The 22,033-nt window shown below is 44.8% G+C and overlaps 1 protein-coding gene across 1 annotated transcript in view; it reads right to left on the bottom strand.

The window, feature by feature from the left end:
• The window catches only part of LOC143171856 (adenomatous polyposis coli protein-like), a 169,158-nt gene that overhangs the window by 91,205 nt on the left and 55,920 nt on the right, over positions 1-22,033 (bottom strand). Inside the window, exon 3 of the mRNA XM_076360955.1 lies at positions 469-553. Coding sequence (XP_076217070.1) covers positions 469-553 — 85 coding nt within the window. The remainder of the gene's footprint in view (positions 1-468; positions 554-22,033) is intronic.

The raw sequence follows: 22,033 nt of genomic DNA, 5'->3' as shown, positions 1-22,033 counted from the left end.
GGGCTTGCTCTGCACATCCCATATAACGGGATGGGTACACGTTCTACCACATGCTCTAGGGAAGGGAGCATCAATTTTCAGCATGACAGATACAGTTCTAGTAATGTGACAGGGAAAGGGCAGGGCATGTAAATGAGTTCAGAATATTGGCGGAACTAATCCACCACTAATTTAAACAATTAAAACCAGTTTTTTCATGAAGAAGTGAATAAAGCGTAAGATATATCAAATGCAATTCATATGAAGCCTTGTGGTAAGAGTAGCAAAAGCACAAAAGCAACATAAGAACACATTCTTTTTTGAAAATGTGTCTTAAAATAATTGGCAAAAAATAACAGACACTGAGATTATGCCTAACTTCCAAAGTTAGCACTGGAAAGAAGATGCAGCTGAGTTGGAAAATTTTATCCTAAAGCAACAACAACTAAGAAACAAATGAACCTACTTAAAACATAATTCTAAATTTACCTTTAAGTCGTTCCATTAAGTCAATTTGTCCAGAAGATGCCATTGTCTCATCTTCAATACTTCCTTGTAGCTGTTTCAGCACCTCCTATAAGAAATTAAGCATAATTAAGAAATCCTTACAATAATAAACCAAGGTAAATACATCTTATCCTGCCCTCAAGTACACATTTATGCAACAGCTACTGTGACACTGATGTAAACTATATTTAATGTGAGCAGTGATCAAGCGTCATAACTTTAATTTCCATCAAATATATTCTACAGTATTTCCCCACTGTCACAACATAAAGTCTATACTGAATAATTCATCTTCTCTGATAATACAATTTATCAGCTTATTTAAAAGTTCTTCTCAAAGTGAATATGACTTATCTCTAATTTACAGATGGAGAAATGGAAGCACAAAGTACAGCCAAATTTCTTCAATCTGTGTTCCTAAAGTTAGTCTTGTAAATATAAAATTTGGATAAATAACTAAAAGTTACTAAAGAGTCTTGAATAGTGCATTTTTTGAACCTCAAAGATATCAGAAGAAACACTCTCCAGGATTTTTTTGTTGCAGGGGTTTTTTTTGTTGGGGTTTTTTTTTTTCTTCCTGCAAGGCCTTATCACCACTGTAAGCCAGCAGAGAGTCATATTTTTCTTACTACTACCATAACACCTATGAGGAAAAGATTTAGGGGTCCTTCATGCAGCCAAAGCTTCAAAGCTAAGAATATCCCTGCATGCTATCAAAACTACATACGATCAAATTATACAGCTAAAAGAAAATACTTCCAATGCATAAAAAGATACATAGTAAATAATGAATGCTAGATTAAAAGGGGCCTGTAAGCCCCCAAGTCCTACTGCTCAGTGGCCTAAACTGAGGTGGAAAATTAAATGCAAGTTATAGTGAACGCCTTTTCCATATTATAATAGCAGATACATCAATAGCAAGAATAAATTTAAAAGACTGACTACAAGGGAAATAGTCCTTATTATAATTTATAAATGATTCGAAATATGCTTTTGGAATAGTGCATGCGCATGGAGCGATCTGGAAAGAAAGAGGACTATTGTCCACACAAGGGGCAGAGGTGAAACATAAGGAAGAAATTTTGAGTTTATTAGAAAGTGTAAAAGCCCCTGCTGCTGTAGCTATTATGCATTGTAAAGCTCATCAGTCAGGACGAACCACTCAAGAGCAAGGAAATAAACTGGCTGATTTAGCTGCAAAGTGGGCTGCAGAAAAAGGCATAGAGGAGAAAGTGCTAGCTATAGTGCCAGAAAAGAGAATTTCCCTCCAGAAAAACCCTATTTATGATAAGCAAGATTTAAAATTAATCGAGACTTTACAAGCAGAAAGACGAGAGGATGGATGGGCAGTTACACCTACAGGTCTAGTAGTCATACCTCATTCCCTCGTGAATAATTTAGTAAAGGAAGAACACAACGCTGTGCACTGGGGAACTGAAAATTTGCTAAAATATTTGCAGAAGTTGGTTATTAGCAGGAACATGGTAGAAATTATTAAATCAGTCACACAAAGATGTGAAATATGCTGTAGGAATAATCCAAAAACACAGAATAAAATTCAATTTGGAAAAACCGCTGAAGGACAGGCACCTGGGAATATTGGCAAATAGATTTTACTGAATTGCCAAGAAAAGGAGGGCTAAAGTATTTGTTGGTCCTCGTGGATACATATACAGGTTGGCCTGAGGCCTTTCCATGTCGCACCAATAAGGCGAAAGATGTAGTAAAAATATTGTTGAAAGAAATAATTCCAAGATTTGGAGTACCTCTAGGGATGTCATCAGATAGAGGTCCACATTTTATAGCCAAAGTAATTACTGAAATAAGCAGATTATTAGATATTAATTGGAACTTACATACCCCTTATAGGCCTCAATCTAGTGGTAAAGTAGAGAGAATGAATTACACTCTTAAAACTCAGTTAAGCAAAATATGTCAGGAAACCTCAATGAATTGGACACAAGCTTTACCTCTGGCTTTGTTAAGAATTAGAGCTCAACCACGAGGTAGGCAACATCTCAGCCCGTACGAGTTGACGTATGGACGACCGTACCAAATACCTGGACTACCAGGAGAGACGCGAATACAAGGGGAAAGTGATGCAAGAAATTACTTAATTGCCCTCGGGAAAGTTTTACGAGAACTAAATAGATATGTGATTTTAAATAAATCTATAGGTCTTGATTCCCCAGTGCATCCATTTCAGCCTGGAGATTGGGTATACATCAAATCTTGGACTTCTGAACCACTACAAGAGAAATGGAAAGGACCATTTCAAATCCTGTTAACTACACGTACAGCAATTATAAGAGAAGGAGAAGAGGGCACCTTACCCACTGAAATTCGAAAGGTAATCTGGGACAATGCAACTAAATTTGAAAAGGAATTCCAATCTTGGTGGTATTTAGTTAATTTCACTTATGACCCCATCAATAATAAGGCCACAGCTTTTGTTTTAACAATTCACAATGCTTCAGTATACACCATATACCAAATTATTGCATTAGGATTAAATCACAATGGAGCTATACTCTATCCACTAGAACATAGAGTATGGGCCCAACAAAATGGAAACAAGTGGCAAACTGTCGATGTTAGCACATGCGTTGTACGAGAACAGCAGGGATTTATTTGTGAAAGTAACACCATCAAAGCCCAAGACATTTGTCTCGACACTGAGCAAAATGTCTGCCATTTTGAAATACATCCTGATGAAACACCTGAAACTGTGCTCGTATATATTGGAAAAGGATGTGTTTGTATGAGAACCCTTTGTGACTTTATTTCTGTAGATGAAATTACTGTAGATACAGACAATCGCTCAAATATATGTGTTTGTAACTTTACTAACATTATGGGATGTGATTTTAATTATTCAGCTCCTGTTACATCTTATCAATTGTTGCAATCAAATTATACATTAAGTGAAGACTTATTGCCTGCTCCCATTGGAATGAATCTTACATTGGTAAAGAAACTATTACATCACAATGATCTGTGTCAACTACTAGAACGTGTCCGAAACCATGGACACAAAACTCTAATCACTGTTCATCATGATACAAAAGAAATACATCAAATTTTGGAAAGAGTAAAGAAAGATGGAGAACATCACTGGTGGGAAATTCTTTTCGGATGGTCACCGACAGCAACAGGAGTGCTTAACCTTATGCTTCATCCAGTGGTAATTTTACTAACTCTGATCTCAATATGTTTACTGCTTATAGTTATACTGTACATAAAGGTTTGGTACATGATGAGACAAATAACCCAGCTTAGCATATACTATTAATATACTCTGCTCTTTGTGCACTGTCCCATTTATCATTGAACTTTGTTAACTCTCTCTTAATGAAATGAGGATTGCAGCTTGCTAGCTACAAATCCTCAAAAGAAAAGGAGGGATTGATACCGAAATACTAAGGAGACATATGGTTTTCTTTGTCAAAGCGAAGTAACTAAGTGTTCTGCAGACTGGACATTCCATAGATAAAAGGAATCCTTGAAGCTCTGCGTACAGGGGTGGAATGGATAAGGAAGTTATGCTGAAATCAGCTACTGCAACTAGGTGAAAAGACTGAGTTCAATTGGCGGACACAGTGAGGAAGACTATCGACGACCACCAGAGGACCCTGAGAGACCACCAATGAACATAAGAGTGCATGCGTTAAAGACTTTTGCATATGTTAATGAGTTCCAAGAAATAACATGAATATGCTAATCATTTCTTAGAAATCTAATGAATATGTATATTCTGATTGTATATAACTCCCATAGTTGAGCAGCCTGGTGCGCACACTAGGTGGAGTGATCCCCTGTGCACCTGGCGCCGCAATAAAGAATGCCTGCTTTCTAAAACTCCAAATTGAGTCTTAGAGAGTTTTTCGTCTGCCGACTTACGGTAACAGCCCATGAGAAGGAACCACACTAGAGGAGGCTCTCCTGACAGGAACTGCAGACCATGGAGGGCCCGCACTGGAGCAGGTTTATCCTGAAGGACTGCAGCCCATGGGGAAGACCCATGCTGGAGCAAGGGAAAAGCGCGAGGAGGAAGGAGCAGCAGAGAACTGTTATGAACTGACTACAACCCCCCATTCCCCATCCCCCCTGCACCACTGGGGGGGTGAATAGAGGAGTTGGGAATGAAGCTGAGCCTGGGAAAAAGGCTGGGGTGGGGGGGAAGGTGTTTTAGTTTTTGTCTTTGTTTCTCACTGTGGTGGGTTAACCTTGGCTGGACAGCAGGTGCCCATCAAGCTGCTCAATCATTCCCCCTTCTCAACTGAACAGGGGGAGAAAAATACGACGAAAGGCTCATGGGTCAATATAAGGACAGGGAGATCACTCAACAATTACCGTCACAGGCAAAATAGACTCGACTCAGGGAAATTAATTTAATTTATTGCCAATCTAAATCAGAGTAGGGTAATTTCAATACAATACAATTTAAACTAAAGGGGGTAGATATAAGGAAGAAATTTTTTACTCTGACGGTAGTGAAACACTGGAACAGGTTGCCCAGAGAGATGGTGGATGCCCCATCCCTGGAAGCATTCAAGGTCAGCTTGGACGGGGGTCTGAGCAACCTGATCTAGTTGAAGATGTCCTGGCTTATTGCAGGGGGGTTGGACTTGATGACCTTTAGAGGTCCCTTCCAACCCAAACTATTCTATGATTCTATGATAATGAGAAATAAAACCAAATCTTAAAACACCTTCCTCCCCACCCCTCCCTTCTTCCCAGGCTCAACTTCACTCCCAATTTCTCTACCTCCTCTCCCCAAGTGGTGCAGGGGGACAGGGAATGGGGGTTGTGGTCAGTCCGTTACATGTTGTCTCTGCTGCTCCTTCCTCCCAACACTCTTCCCCTGCTCCAGCGTGGGGTCCCTCCCACAGGATACAGTCCTCCATGAATTTCTCCAACATGGGTCCTTCCCATGGGCTGCAGTTCTTCACAAACTGCTCCAGCGTGGGTCCTTTCCACATGTCCTTCCCATGGGGTGCAGTCCTTCAGGAACAGAGTGCTCCAGCGTGGATCCCCCACAGGGTCACAAGTCCTGCCAGCAAACCTGCTCCAGAATGGGCTCATCTCCACAGCATCACAGCCTCCCTGGGGCACATCCACCTGCTCCGGCACGGGATCCTCCATGGGCTGCAGGTACATATCTCCCCACCGTGGACCTACATGGGGACAGCCTACGTCACCATGGTCTTCACCATGGACTGCAGGGGAATCTCTGCTCTGGCACCTGGAGCACCTCCTCCCCCTTCCTTCTTCACTAGCTGTTGTGGATTAACCTCAGTCGGCAACTGAGCACCACGCAGCCGCTCGCTCACTCCCCCTGCCCCCGGTGGGATGGGGGAGAGAATTGGAAGAGCACAAGTGAGAAAAACTCGTGGGTTGAGATAAAAACAGTTTAATAATTGAAATAAAATGATAATAATAATAATATGATAATAATAATAATAATAATACACAAATCAAGTGATGCACAGTACAACTGCTCACCACCCGCCGACCGATGCCCAGCCAGTCCCCGAGCAGCGGCCCCCCTGGCCAGCTTTCCCCAGTTTATGTACTGAGCATGACGTCACATGGTATGGAATGTCCCTTTGGCCAGGTTGGCTGTGCCCCCCTCCCAGCTTCTTGTGCACCTCCAGCCTTCTCAGTCAGTAGAGCATGGAAAACTAAAAAGTCCTTGGCTAGTGTAAGCATTACCTAGCAACAACTAAAACATTGGTGTGTTATCAACTTTGTTCTCATCCTAAATCCAAAACACAGCATTGTACCAGCTACTAGGAAGGAAATTAACTCTATCCCTGCTGAAACCAGGACAGTATCTACCCCTTATTCTATACCATCTGCGTCATGCTCGTCTCATATTTTTCCAGTACATTTTCATTAATCACCACCCCCTTTTTTTTTTTAATGTATATACACACACACACACACACAGAGATATCATTCCCTTAGTCTGTGGGCCATCCCTCTAAAATGTTCGGTGAGTTCATTTAGTCCATGACTTTGGGCTCCATCTGTCATAATAATCTTCCAGGGCAGGAAAAATGGAGATGGTATGTGGTGTTGGATTGTTTCATGTTGAAGTCAGTTCTGGTACCATCATCACTGTGCTTTGCTTGGTTTCACTGAAGTTATTCTTCATTAGTCTGGGTGATTCTTATTGTAATATCATTAGCATGGCATATAATATTATTAGTATTATTAGTATAACTATTATAACTATAATTAGTACTTAACATCACATAATTCAGATCATTGGCTATTCTCACCCAAAATCAAATCCCCTTGAGGTACACATCGGACTTCCCCATCATTCCGCATTATCCACCAAGTGCACCCAGGTCCTTCAGCAAAAGCAATCCCACGGATGGGTTTGCCTCTGCCCAAGGCAGGAATAACCCAGATTGTTTTCCCCAGCATATTTTTTTATGTGCCCTACAGGGACTTTATTCCCATCTACAGTACGTAAAAATTCTGACTGGGCAGGGCCAGTTCGACTGGCAGATCCCCTCGTGTTGACTAACCAGGTGGCCTTTGCTAAATTTGTATCCCAATGTTTGAATGTCCCGCCACCCATTGCTCTCAGTGTTAGTCTTTAACAGTCCATTGTATCATTCAATTTTCCAGGAGGCTGGTGCATGACAGGAGATGTGATATACCCACTCAATGCCGTGCTCTTTGGCCCAGGTGTCTATGAGGTTGTTTCGGAAATGAGTCCCGTTGTCTGACTCAATTCTTTCTGGGGTGCCATGTCGCCATAGGACTTGATTTTCAAGGCCCAGGAGAGTGTTCTGGGCAGCGGCATGGGGCATGGGATATGTTTCCAGCCATCCGGTGGTTGCTTTCACCATTGTAAGCACATGGCGCTTACCTTGGCGGGTTTGTAGGAGAGTGTCATAATCAATCTGCCAGGCCTCCCCATATTTATATTTCAGCCATCGTCCTCCATACCAGAGGGGCTTTAACCGCTTGGCTTGCTTGATTGCAGCGCATGCTTCGCATTCATGGATAACCTGTGCAATAGTGTCCATGGTCAAGTCCACCCCTCAATCACGACCCCATCTGTACGTTGCATCTCTTCCTTGATGGCCTGAGGTGTCATGGGCCCACCGAGCTATGTCTAAAGCAATGTCTAAAGCCAGCTGGATGGCTTTCACCTCTGCAAACTGACTCGATTCACCTTCTCCTTCAGCAGTTTCTGCCACTTGTCGCATAGGACTCCATACAGCAGCCCTCCACCTCCGATACTTTCCCACAAGATGACAGGACCCATCAGTGAACAGGGCATACTGCTTCTCATTTTCTGGTAGTTCATTATACAGTGGGGCCTCCTCAGCACGCGTCACCTCCTCCTCTGGCGATATTCCAAAATCTTTGCCCTCTGGCCAATCCATGATCACTTCCAAGAGTCCTGGGCGACTGGGGTTTCCTATTCGAGCCTGTTGTGTGATCAGTGTGACCCACTTACTCCATGTAGCATCAGTTGCAGAGGGGACCCTCCCTCTGAACATCCAGCCCAGCACCGGCAGTTGGGGTGCCAGGAGGAGCTGTGCTTCAGTACCAATGACTTCCGAAGCAGCTCGAACCCCTTCATATGCTGCCAATATCTCTTTTTCAGTTGGAGTATAGCAGGCCTCGGATCCTCTGTATCCCCGACTCCAAAACCCCTAGGGGTCGACCTCGAGTCTCCCCTGGTGCTTTCTGCCAGAGGCTCCAGGTAGGGCCATTCTCCCCGGCTGCGGTGTAGAGCACATTTTTTACATCTTGTCCTGCCTGGACTGGCCCCAGGGCTACTGCATGAACTATCTCCTCTTTAATTTGTTCAAAGGCTTGTCGTTGCTCAGGGCCTCATTCTTCTTCCGGGTCACTTGGTAGAGAGGGCTTACAATCAGACTGTAATTTGGAATATGCATTCTCCAAAAACCCACAATGCCTAAGAAAGCTTGTGTTTCCTTTTTGCTAGTTGGTGGAGACATGGCTGTTATTTTGTTGATCACATCCATTGGGATCTGAGGACATCCATCTTGCCATTTTATTCCTAAAAACTGGATCTCCTGTGCAGGTCCCTTGACCTTACTTTGTTTTATGGCAAAACCAGCCTTCAGAAGGGTTTGGACTATTTTCTTCCCTTTCTCAAAAACTTCTCCTGCTGTGTTGCCCCATACGATGATGTCATCAATGCATTGCAGGTGTTCTGGAGCCTCACCCTGTTCCAGTGCAGTCTGGATCAGTCCATGGCAAATGGTGGGGCTGTGTTTCCACCCCTGGGGCAGTCGGTTCCCGGTGTACTGGACGCCCCTCCAAGTGAAAGCAAACTGTGGCCTGCACTCTGCCACCAAAGGGATTGAGAAAAATGCATTAGCAATATCAATTGTGGCATACCACTTGGCTGCCTTTGACTCCAGTTCGTATTGAAGTTCTAGCACGTCCGGTACAACAGCACTCAGCGGTGGCATGACTTCGTTCAGGCTGCGATAGTCTACTGTTAGTCTCCACTCTCCATTAGACTTCCGCACTGGCCATATGGGACTGTTAAAGGGTGAGCGAGTCTTGCTGATCACTCCTTGGCTCTCCAGCCGACGAATCAGCTTATGGAAGGGAATCAGGGAGCCTCAGTTGGTGCAATATTGCCGCCAGTGCACCACTGAGGTGGCGATTGGCACCTGTTGGTCTTCAACCCTCAGCAACCCCACAAAAGAAGGGTCCTCCGAGAGACCGGGCAAGGTGGACAGCTGTTTAATTTCTTCCATCTCCAAGGCAGCTATACCAAAACCCCACTGGTACCCTTTTGGGTCCTTGAAATACCCTCTCCCGAGGTAGTCTATGCCAAGGATGCACGGAGCCTCTGGGCCAGTCACAATGGGGTGCTTCTGCCACTCATTCCCAGTTAGGCTCACTTCAGCCTCCAATACAGTTAGCTGTTAGGATCCCCCTGTCACTCCAGAAACACAGATGGGTTCTGCCCCTTTGTAGCTTGATGGCATTAGGGTACACTGTGCACCAGTGTCCACTAGAGCCTTATACTCCTGTGGGTCTGATGGGCCAGGCCACCGAATCCACACAGTCCAGTAAACCCGGTTGTCCCTTTCCTCCCCCTGGCTGGAGGCAGGCCCCCTCTAGTCCTGGTCATAGTGTCCGTTACTGACTTCTTCTGAATGCAAATCAGAAGTCCCTTTATCGAGATCAGCCCCTTCTACTCTCTCTGGGGAACTGCCCGCTGGAAACTGGAGCAGCAATGTTCCTGGAAGAACCCCCTTTTGTGACTGTTTTCCCTTGCAACTCACGTACCCATGCCCCTAGGGCTGCAGTAGGTTTTCCATCCCACTTCCTCATGTCCTCTCTGTGGTCATGCAGGTAAAACCACAGGGTGGCCCTTGGTGTATATCCACTATATCCTCTCACTTGAGGAGAAGGACGCTTACTCCCAATGGCTGAGCTACTGGTCTGTACAGGTGGGGAGTAGGACGTATCCTCTCTGAGTTGCTGGATCTCCCAGGCCAATTTCTCCGCAGCCGAGACGAGGGAGGAAGAGAGACTTTCTTCGTATTGCCGGAGTTGACCAGCCAATTCATCCACCATTTGTCCCTCTCTGTCTTTCCAAGTTATTACTGCCAATGAGTTGGCATATGACGATGATGGTGCACTCCATACAAACTTCCGCCACATGGGTCGTGTGCACTTGACTTCGTCTGCATCTTTGGATAACTGCTCGTTGTTCAGGTCACCATAAATCACCTCCAGCACAGCTAATTCTCTCAGAAACTGGATACCCTTCTCCATGGTGGCCCACTTCCCTGGGCGACATATGACATCTTCCTTGAAGGGATACCTTTCCTTCACGCTTGCCAAGAGTCGCCTCCAAAGGCTGAGGACTCGTGTCCCTTTTCCAATTGCTTTGTCAATGCCCCCTTCCCTAGAAAGGGGTCCCAGCTGCTTGGCTTCCCTACCCTCTAATTCTAGGCTACTGGCCCCGTTATCCCAGCATTGGAGCAGCCAGGTGACAATATGCTCGCCTGGACGACGGCTGAAATCTTTTTGTATATCTCGCAGCTCACTCAGGGATAGAGATCGGGTGGTCACTGCCTCTTTCACGAATTCTTCCTCTTCTTCCTCCCCGATCAGCGGCCGGCTCTCATCCTCCTGTTCTCATCATGGCCCTTCTCCAGGGTAGTCTGTCTCGTACACTTCTTCCTCCAGCCCCCTTTTAGAAGAAGTTTCTTCCTCCCTTACTAAACGAGCTGACTTCCACTTCCAAGATTTCTTCTTGTGTACAGGGGCGACTGATACCGGCACAGGTTGGCTCTTTGTTTCAGCTGCAGGGCATGTCGCCAGGGTCGGAGTGGCCGCAGGGCCTGTCGCCGGGGTTGGAGTGGCCACAGGGCCTGTTGTTTTATCGTCAGATCCAGAGACCTTCTCTTCCCCTTGAGGGTACTGAATAGTGTTGAACAGGGCTCGGTAGGCATGGGCCAGGCCCCAGCACGTTGCAATGATCTGCATCTCTCTGGAGTTGCCAGGGTGACAGCATACTTTGTCCAAATATTCTACTAGTTTTTCAGGATTCCGCACTTGCTCAGGGGAGACGTTCCAAAACACTGGGGGTGCCCACTGTCCTAGGTACTGGCCCATGCTATCCCACACCCCCTGCCACTCATAACCATCCAGCCTCGGGGCAGATCTCTGGATGATATTCTTAAATTGCTTATTAACCTTAGACAAAACCAAAACAATATTCCCAAGAAATACCAATAGAAGTATCTTAACTACCCAAGGATGTTCAAAATACTGACAAGTTACTGTAATGAAGGAGGAAACATCATAGAAGAAGGTAGTGACACTGCCATTCTGTATTTCCTCCATAAAAAAATTCTCAGAGGAAGAACTGTAATTGCTAGTTGTCTCCACAAAGTGGTATACGAAGTACAGTAATGGCTTCAATACGACACTCAGGTACCAACTTAAGCTCAAGGTCAGTGTGTTAAAAATAAACCTCCCAAGCAAAACATCACCAATCACCACAGCAAACTGCAAAAACCAACACCAATCTCTAACATGGACAGCAAAAAAAAAAGAGCACCATGCAGATTATACAAATCAATATCGAGAACAGAGAAACCAACATTGTGACCCACAACTATTAACAGATATAAATTCCTTAATACACTCTGGTTAATCTTCTATTATCTCAAACCCTTCATGCCCCACACGTTGGGTGCCAAAAAAGGACTGTCATGGTTTAACCTCAGTTGGCAACTGAGCACCACGCAGCCGCTCGCTCACTCCCCACCCCCCCAGTGGGATGAGGGAGAGAATTGGAAGAGCACAAGTGAGAAAAACTCGTGGGTTGAGATAAAAAACAGTTTAATAATTGAAATAAAATGATGATAATAATAATATGATAATAATAATAATACACAAAGCAAGTGATGCACAGTACAATTGCTCACCACCCGCCGACCGATGCCCAGCCAGTCCCCGAGCAGCGGCCCCCCCACAGCCAGCTTTCCCCAGTTTATGTACTGAGCATGACGTCACATGGTATGGAATATCCCTTTGGCCAGTTTGGGTCAGCTGTCCTGGCTGTGCCCCCTCCCAGCTTCTTGTGCACCTCCAGCCTTCGCAGTCAGTAGAGCATGGGAAGCTGAAAAGTCCTTGGCTAGTGTAAGCACTACCTAGCAACAACTAAAACATCAGTGTGTTATCAACTTTCTTCTCATCCTAAATCCAAAACACAGCACTGTACCAGCTACTAGGAAGAAAATTATCTCTATCCCTGCCGAAACCAGGACAGTAACATATGCCCTGCCAGCAAAGTCAGACAAACAAATAACCTGAAGGGCTCCTACATTACCCGACGTAAGGTCAGATAGCATTTGCAGACAGCAGTCTTAGCTTAAAAGCCTAAAAGGGCAACGTTGATATGTAGAGTGGTCTTTGGAGTACTTCAAGCTTCTGAAAGACCTGTCAACTCAGATAAATTTAGAAATGGCTGTCAGACCCCTTTCTCCTGAGAACAGCACTGTGATGCAGGAAAAAGAAACAAACACAAAAACAACTCAAACATCCAACCTTTCCTCCCACTTCCTTCTTAGAAGTCATCTTCTCACCTCTCTGCATGACAGTTCTGCTATTTCAAAGATCATGTTCAGGATACTTTACTACATTATGAGTCCTCTTGCTTCAAGAGCCAATATTAACAGCTAAGCAAAAATACTATCACCTTTTCCTATGTTACCAAATTACATGACTGAATGATGTCCAGGAAGCTAAGGACTGCTCTCTCTGAATATGAGGTAACAGCAAGTGCTCAACATCAGCATACCAGATCACATTTCTCAATTTTCTCTGCTACAATTCAGTAGTTGAGGTTTTAACTTTTATTTTTTAAATTTTCCACTTTTTTTTCAACCGTGTATGCTTTTTTATTTTTAGTCAACATGTAAAACTCTCCATTATTTCTTTTCCATAGAAACACTGTTTAGATAAGAATGCCATTATTAGGCTATGTGTTCTGGTTTAGAGCTTTACCTTTGACAAGTAAAAGTGGTTGTTTTAACCAGAAGGACTTAAATATGTTAAAGTTCTTGCAGGAAAATTACATATGCATAAATTGGGTAATGCAGACATCTGTTTGGTGGAATGGCAAAAATAAGAAAATGAATGCTAAACTTTATTCAGTTTAAATTCTGTATTTTGACAGTATAATATTACCCTTATGTTTAACAGATAACAAATAAAGGAAAATATATAAGGAAGCAAGTAAAAACTTGTCAGAGAAGTTCAGGTATGGAGGTACCTAAGAGTTAGAAGATTTCTCATCTCTCAAGCAATAAATTGAAATAGTGGGGATTATATAGAAAAGAAGCATTGGCTAACAAGTCATATTTGCTTTAATTGCTGCAAGGAGGGAACCTATCGCAGAGGAACTCGGTGATCCACAAACAAACAAGATGTGACCAGCTGACAAACTGATGAGACTGTTGACAGAAGGGAAATAATTTGGGTGACTGATTTTCATTATCCAAATCTCATGATTACTCTAGTAAAGGAATTCTCTTTCTTAGGCTGTAATCTGCTTTTTCTTAAAGCCAAAGGGGTCATACCTAAATTTTCCCAATTGCTGAACAGAAGAGGATGGAACAGGTTATACATTACAGTTAAAAGTACAGCAATTTCATACTCTAGTTACTTTAGAACACTTTGATGAATATTACTTCTGACATTTCACTATATCTGTTTTATCCCTTTGTTCTAAAATTTCTATTGTTAACACTTAAATTTGAGACAGGGCCACAGACATGTTTCCTCTATAGTACGGAAATATCCCTAAGCTCCGAGTCTGCAATTACTGTGGAGGTTTTACTATATTGTTTTTGGTCCATCAAGAAACTATAATCCACTGTGCTATATCTGACTTGATTTCTTAACAGAAATTATATCAGATACCTCAGATCACCTGGGAATCAGATTTCCAGTGACAGTTTTGAAACAACGCTAATATTCTAATGTGTAACAGAATGCACACAGAAATACCTAGCATACTAAATTCAAGATTCAAATATAAACATTTCTGTTACACCACAGTTTGCTTAGTACCTGTAGCCTATTCAATAAAACCAATTCCAGATCAAGTATACCTAATTTAACATAAATGTTTCTCTTATGTCTTGAACGCTTTATTTTCACATTACAACATCTTAACATCGTTCTTCAAAAAACATTATTTCTGTATGCTTTGCTGAAACATTCTACTGTGTGTGATGTCAACTAAAAATCTTTTCTCCAAAGATAAAAGGGAAAAGGCAAGACAAAGCTAAAAACGCTCTTCCTTTGGAAACAAATTGGAAAGTCCTGTTATTTGACACAGTAAGCATCCCCAGCAAACTGTTCAAGTTTCTGGTACCTTAAAGTAAAATGGGTCTCCATTAAATGCATGCATCTACCATCTACTTGAGGAATCTCATATATAAATATACACTGTATATGTGTGCATATATATAGCTTATGAATTTTGCCATGCATCAGGAATCTCTGAAAATGTTAGACTTCAAATTCTGATTTGCATGCACATGGATTATTATATGCTGTATTTTATCATGACATAATGAACTAAGTTTTATGCCAGATACAAAAATATCTCCTATCATCTTTCTGTGCATTATAATTAGGACCATTAAATACCGATGATCGGAGAAACAGACAGCTGATCAGAATAAAGCAGGGGTTTTTTTAAACACTGAACAGGCTAAGGAGGAGATTGACCATAAAATGGGGAAGGTGAGTTAAAAGAAAATCTGATCACCTGCCTACCTAATCAAGGAAATATTGGATAAAAGGAGTCACAAGTTTTGAAAAAGAGAGACTCTTCTCTGCAGTCACGTTAAAGTAAACTTTAAAGTTTGGGCAAGAAGAATAAAGGGTACCAGTAGTATCTGAAACCTTACGTACCTACAAGGGTAAAATTCTAAAAAAGGATGCAATTCAGTCACTGGAAAACCTGCTATAAAGGATCAGCATTCACTGTTCTCTTAAGGCAAATAGACCATTAAGTTCTACTTTGATACAAGGCTAACAAAGATTTCATGTCCAAGAAGTATGACAGAATATCTAAACACTGCAAGTCAGTTTGTTCCTGAAACATTCTGAACATCAATTTTTGTTTTTATAAACAAACTTATGCTAAAATATTCAAAGCTAGAAGTATTACATTTTTTAAGATTTTTTCTTTTTAATGAAACAACCAAGCTATTCTAACTGTTCTGTTAAGTTGCTAAATTGCTAGTCAGTCTGTTATTCCTGTTATGATTTGTATGTTCATCCCCTTAGTCATAAAAAGATATTATAGAAAGTTATATTTGCACAGAAAATAAAAGTTAATTATAATTTATGATAAAAATCACACTCAGTTCTAATAAGAAATAAGCTTTCTCATTCTCACAAACCCAGCGTGACAGAAACAAGATGAAAGGCACCATGACATCTTTAGTACACTTTTTACCTTCAATACTGCTAATTTAATTACTAATTAATCAACCACAGGAAGCATATACAACACTGCAATAAATCTAGGAGATTATATTCTACTGGCTTAAAATAATTTCTTTTCCAACCACATTATCTTATCTTTGCTTAACATTGCACAAACATATTCACAATCTTCAAAACATCTTAGCATTCGTTTTTGTATTTAGTCAAAATCCATTCCAATCCAAGATAACAAAGCATCACAAGGTTTATTACTCTACCATCTAATTAGCAGAAAAAAACCCACAAACGTTATCCACACCAAAAATAAACAATTCTTGGACATCAAAGTAAAAAAAAAAACCCAACCAAAACAAGAAACCCCCACATCCCACAGAAAATTATTAAAACTAAAACCTTTGAGGGCAATGATCTGCTAAAAAAAGAACTCTAAAAACCAAATAACTATAAAAATCCAAACAAGCAGCTCATGGTTTCCCTAAAAGAAAAGTTTACCTAAATACACAGTGAAATGAAAGCAATGTTTAAAGTTTTTGCCATTTTTGCATCTTTTTTGTTGATCTTCTCCATCTATTCATCCTGTACAAGACAATAACAAATTGCATCTGAAAGAGTAAAAAGCTAAATACATAAGTTACATCACTGGTTCCCAAAGTGTTTGGACCAGAAAGAGACAACTCACATATTTTGACATATTTTATGGACTAACATGAACCTTTAATATTAAAAATTGAAAACACTACTGAAAACATTAATACAATGACCAGTTAAATAAACACTGAAGTAGGAGTTTTAAGAATGTGTATTTAAGAGTACAGGTGACCAAACTTCTTGTCTTTATAAAATTTAAATATGGATTTTTTTTTTTTAATCTCAAGTATTCTAAAGAAGAAATTAACTAGACAATTAGCCGGTTCATGTTGAATTTACCTTATCAAATGAAGAAACTGCAAAATGCAAATCAGCTTCAAAATTGCACAAAATAAGATTTACTTTAAAATAGCTGCCACAAAAAAACTCCACACCTGTATGTTATATTAAAAATCTATCTTCCTTTCCTCTTTGAGTTTGAAGTTAAAATGCTACTTTGTGATAACGTATTGGGTTTACATGGCAAGAGTTTGGTAGGAGGGGGGCTGCAGGGGTGGCCTCTGTGAGAGGACACCAGGGGCTGCCCCCGTGCCAGACAGAGCCAGTTCCAGACAGCACTGCAACAGATCTACCACTGCCCAAAACTGGACCAATCAGTGATGCTGGTGACACATCTGTGAAAACATATTTAAGAAATATGTTAAGAAATATTTAAAAAACCACACCTGCGAGAAACAATCCTGCAGAGACCAAGGTCAGCAAAAAGGAGGGGGAGGAGGTGCTCCAGGTGCCAGAGCAGAGATTCCCCTGCAGCCCCTGGAGGACCCCAGCAGGAGCAGGTGGATATGCCCTGAAGGAAGCTGCAAGCCCATGGGAAGGGCCCACAATGGAGCAGGGGAAAAGCGTGAGGAGGAAGGAGCAGCAGAGAGGAACTGTTATGAACTGACCGCAGCCCCCTGTTCCCCATGTGCTGCAGGGGGGGGGATAAAAGAGTTGGGAATAAAGGAATGAAGTTCTTGTCTTTATAAAATTTATCCCCCTCACTTAGAAGAGCAGCCCCCAGGGAGCGCGAGCGACCCGGAGCGCGGCGAACAGGGCGGGCAAACAGGACATGGCGCGTCAGAAGGGCGTGGCGCGGCAGTTTGCGCGGCAGTTCGCGCAGGCAGGGCGAGCAGGCAAGGCGAGCGGGCAAGGCGCAGCCCCACTCCTGGCACTAGAGGCCAACTCAATTGGTAATCGTCGGCTTCCGAGAAGAGGACCCGCTATGGTTTCCACTCGGCCGAAAGCTGTCGCCAGAAGGAATGTGGCGACCCAGACGGAGCTCACACGCAAGCATACAGCTGTCCAGGTCTCTGGCTGCAGGGAGTGCCTGAGCCTGTCAGCTGTACTGGAGGGCAGCAGAGACACCACCTGTGTGCGGTGTGACCAGGTGGATGATCTGCTCAGCCTGGTGGCAGAGCTGAAGGAGAAAGTGGAAAGGGTAAGGAGTATCAGGGAGTGTGAGAGGGAGATAGATTGGTGGAGCCACACCCTACCATCCCTGAGGCAAAGGCAGCAGATGGAGGCTCCGCGAGAAGCAGAGGATCCCCTGCCTTCTTGCCACCAGGTAGAAAGAGGGGACCTAAGCGACGGGGGGGAATGGAAACGGGTCCCCGCCCGGCCTCCCTCACCTTCCCGGTTGCCTTTACAGATATGGGGCCCTGGAACTTGAGGGCCAGGCAAACGAGGATGTAGATGAAGGTCCATCCAGGGGGTCGCCTAGGGTGAGGCAGTCAGCCCCACGCATTATGACTGCCGCTGCTAAGAAAAAGGAGGGTAATTGTCATAGGCGATTCCCTTCTGAGGGGAACAGAGGGCCCGATATGCCGACCGGACCCGTCCCACAGGGAAGTCTGCTGCCTCCCTGGGGCCCGGGTCAGAGACATCACTAGGAAGCTCCCTGGTTTGGTATGGTCTTCTGATTACTACCCGCTGCTGGTTATACAGGCTGGCAGCGATGAGGTTCCAGAGAGAAGTCCAGAAGCGATCAAAAGGGACTTCAGGGCACTGGGGCGACTGGTTCAAGGATCGGGAGCACAGGTAGTGTTTTCCTCTATCCCTACAGTGGCAGGGAAGGATACTGAAAGGAACAGGAAAACACACCTGATCAACACGTGGCTCAGGGGCTGGTGCCATCAGAGGAATTTTGGCTTTTTTGATCATGGGGAGGTTTACACGGCACCGGGCCTGCTGGTGACAGATGGAGTTCAGCTGTCTCACAGGGGGAAAAGAATCATGGCTCATGAATTGGCGGGGCTCATTGAGAGGGCTTTAAACTAGGTTTGAAGGGGGAAGGGGATAAAACCAGGCTCACTAGAGATGAGCCTAGGGGTGGCGTGCCGATGCCAGGGGCGAAATCGATAGCCCAGCTCAAGTGCATCTACACCAATGCACGCAGCATGGGTGGCAAGCAGGAGGAGCTGGAAGCCATTGTGCAGCAGGATAGCTATGACTTAGTCGCCATCACAGAAACATGGTGGGGTGACTCTCATGACTGGAGTGCTGCAATGGATGGCTATAGACTCTTCAGAAGGGACAGGCGAGGAAGGAGAGGCGGTGGGGTGGCCCTGTATGTTAGGGAGTGTTTCGATTGTATAGAGCTCAACGATTGTGATGATGGTACGGTTGAGTGTTTATGGGTAAGGATGAGGGGGAAGGCCAACGAGGCAGATACCCTGCTGGGAGTCTGTTATAGACCACGCAACCAGGATGAAGGGGCGGATGAAGTGTTCTATAAGTGGCTGGCAGAAGTCTCTCAATCGCTAGCCCTTGTTCTCGTGGGGGACTTCAACTTCCCGGATGTCTGCTGGAAATACAACACGGCAGAGAGGAAGCAGTCTAGGAGGTTCCTGGAGTGTGTGGAAGACAACTTCCTGACACAGCTGGTAAGTGAGCCTACCAGGGGAGGTGCCTCGCTCGACCTGCTGTTTACTAACAGAGAAGGACTGGTGGGAGATGTGGTGGTCGGAGGCCGTCTTGGGCTTAGCGACCATGAAATGACAGAATTCTCCATTCTCGGTGAAGTAAGGAGAGGGGGCAGCAAAACCGCAACCATGGACTTCTGGAGGGCGGACTTTGGCCTGTTCAGGATGCTGGTTGAGAGAGTCCCTTGGGAGACAGTCCTGAAGGGCAAAGGGGTCCAGGAAGGCTGGACGATCTTCAAGAAGGAAGTCTTAAAGGCGCAGGAGCAGGCTGTCCCTGTACGCCAAAAGAAGAACGGGCGGGGAAGACGACCGGCCTGGCTGAACGGGGAGCTCTTGCTGGGACTCAGGAAAAAAAGGAGAGTTTACCACTTGTGGAAGAAGGGGCAGGCGACTCAAGAAGAGTACAGGGATCTCGTTAGGTCGTGCAGAGAAGAAATGAGAAAGTCAAAAGCCCAGCTAGAACGCAATCTGGCCGCTGTCGTTAGAGACAACTAAAAAAGCTTTTACAAATATATTAATGACAAGAAGAGAGCCAAGGAGAATCTCCATCCTTTATTGGATGCGAGGGGGAACATTGTCACTGAGGATGAGGAAAAGGCTGAGGTACTCAATGCCTTCTTTGCCTCAGTCTTTAACAGGCAGACCAGTTATCCTCAGGGTACTTGGCCCCCTGAGCTGGAAGACAGGGACGGCGAGCAGGATGAACCCCCCATAATCCAAGAGGAAGCAGTCAATGACCTGCTACGCCACCTGGACGCTCACAAGTCTATGGGGCCGGATGGGATCCACCCGAGAGTGCTGAGGGAGCTGGCGGAGGTGCTCGCCAAGCCGCTCTCCATCATTTATCAGCAGTCCTGGTTAACGGGGGAGGTCCCGGACGACTGGAGGCTTGCCAATGTGACGCCCATCTACAAGAAGGGCCGGAAGGAGGATCCGGGGAACTACAGGCCTGTCAGCCTGACCTCGGTGCCGGGGAAGATTATGGAGTGGTTCATCTTGAGGGCGCTCACAAGGCATGTGCGGGACAACCAGGGGATCCAGCCTAGCCAGCACGGATTCATGAAAGGCAGGTCCTGCCTCACCAACCTGATCTCCTTCTATGACCAGGTGACCCGCCTAGTGGACGAGGGAAAGGCTGTGGATGTGGTCTACCTGGACTCCAGTAAGGCCTTTGACACCGTCTCCCACAGCATTCTCCTAGAGAAGCTGGCAGCTCACGGCTTAGACAGGTGTACTCTGTGCTGGGTCAAAAACTGGCTGGGCGGCCGGGCCCAGAGAGTTGTGGTGAATGGAGTTACATCCAGTTGGCAGCCGGTCACGAGCGGTGTTCCCCAGGGCTCAGTTTTGGGGCCGGTCTTGTTCAATATCTTTATCGATGATCTGGATGAGGGGATTGAGCGCACCCTCAGTAAGTTTGCAGACGACACCAAGTTGGGTGGGAGTGTTGATCTGCTTGAGGGTAGGAAGGCTCTGCAGAGGGACCTGGACAGGCTGGATCGATGGGCCGAAGCCAACTGTATGAGGTTCAACAAGGCCAAGTGTGGGGATGGGAATCTCACTAACGGACATTCCTGAGTTTGATTTTAATGAGCAAACACTGTACCACCTGGCATGACAAGGCACTTAAGCAGAAAACAACGGAGAAAGGAATGTGCAGCTGGAAGGAGAAAAACAAGATAAAGACCATGAGGGCATTTCGCAGGATCAGAAAGAACGGGCCAATCTGCTAGAGCATAGATGCGCGTGAACACAAGGCTATAACCTATCTGCAAGCTGCAGGTAGCGCGTGTACACTTCTGCTTGCTATAAAAGATGCTAACAAAGAGCAATAAAGGTCTTTGGTTGCCGTGTCTGCCGGAGTCCGTGCCGCTTTTCACCCCCACAAATGGCGCCCAACGTGGGGCGAAAATGCTGGAACAGAGCACCGGTGGGGAGCCAGCTGAACGAGTCATAGCCAGCGGGAGACAGAGCAGTCTCAGGAAAGAGCTGGAGCCGGAACTTTGAATCATCGCCTCGTTGGAGCAGAGGTGAGCAGCTGGGAAACTTAAAATGGGATCGCAACTAACTAAGGAGGAGGAATCTATACTATGTACTATTAAGAAGCTGTTAGAAAAGTGTGGAATTAAGTATGATGATTATACCCTCCGCCTATTGCTTTCATGGCTAAAACGAAAGGGAATTCCCCTTGATTCGGCTACTGCTTTTAACGGCGAGCGGGAGACCCGCTACGGGGCGCAGGACTTGCTCAGTTAATGGGGGAGGACCCTGTCAATACGCCGCAACTGCAGGCACGGCTGGCGCCTGAAATTTTAAGACAATCAGCAGACCTTGCGTTTCAAGCAATGGTAAAGGTCCCTGATACAGGACGACCGGTAAAATCTTTTACTAGCATTAAGCAAGGGACCAACGAACCTTATATGGATTTTATCGACAAGCTCCAAGAAGCTATTCAAAAACAAATACAAAATCCTGAAGCCAAAGAGGCATTGCTTATGAAATGGGCTATAGAGAATGCCAATGAGGACTGTAAAAGTCTTATAGACATTGTGAAATCCGACCATAATAGACATGCTTGACGCGTGCAATCGTGTGGGTTCAATTACACATAAGAATGAGGTTTTTGCAGCCTATTTAGCCGCTGCCTTGCGTCCCGGTAACAAAGCGTGTCTCCGCTGTGGAAACTCGGGGCATTTTAAACGGCAATGTCCTGAGAATCCTGTACAGAAGGGAGGATCAGAAGGAATTCAGCAGCCCCCTGGTATTTGCCCGCGCTGCCGCAAGGGGAGGCACTATGTTAATCAATGCCGGTCGAAATACGATCTCCGCGGTCGACCCTTGTCGGGAAACGGGAAGTCGAGCGCGAGGTGGGGGCGCGCACCGACACAAATGCCACCCCAAAATCCCCAACCCCGCTGTCTCAGCAGGCCTGGATCACCTCAAGGCCAGAACCATCGGCAGTGCCGGAGTGGATGTCTCCACAGCCACCAATCTCT

This window comes from Aptenodytes patagonicus, chromosome W (genome assembly GCF_965638725.1).
Source record: "Aptenodytes patagonicus chromosome W, bAptPat1.pri.cur, whole genome shotgun sequence".
Classification (NCBI taxonomy): domain Eukaryota; kingdom Metazoa; phylum Chordata; class Aves; order Sphenisciformes; family Spheniscidae; genus Aptenodytes; species Aptenodytes patagonicus.
This window is presented reverse-complemented; position numbering and strand designations above follow the sequence as displayed.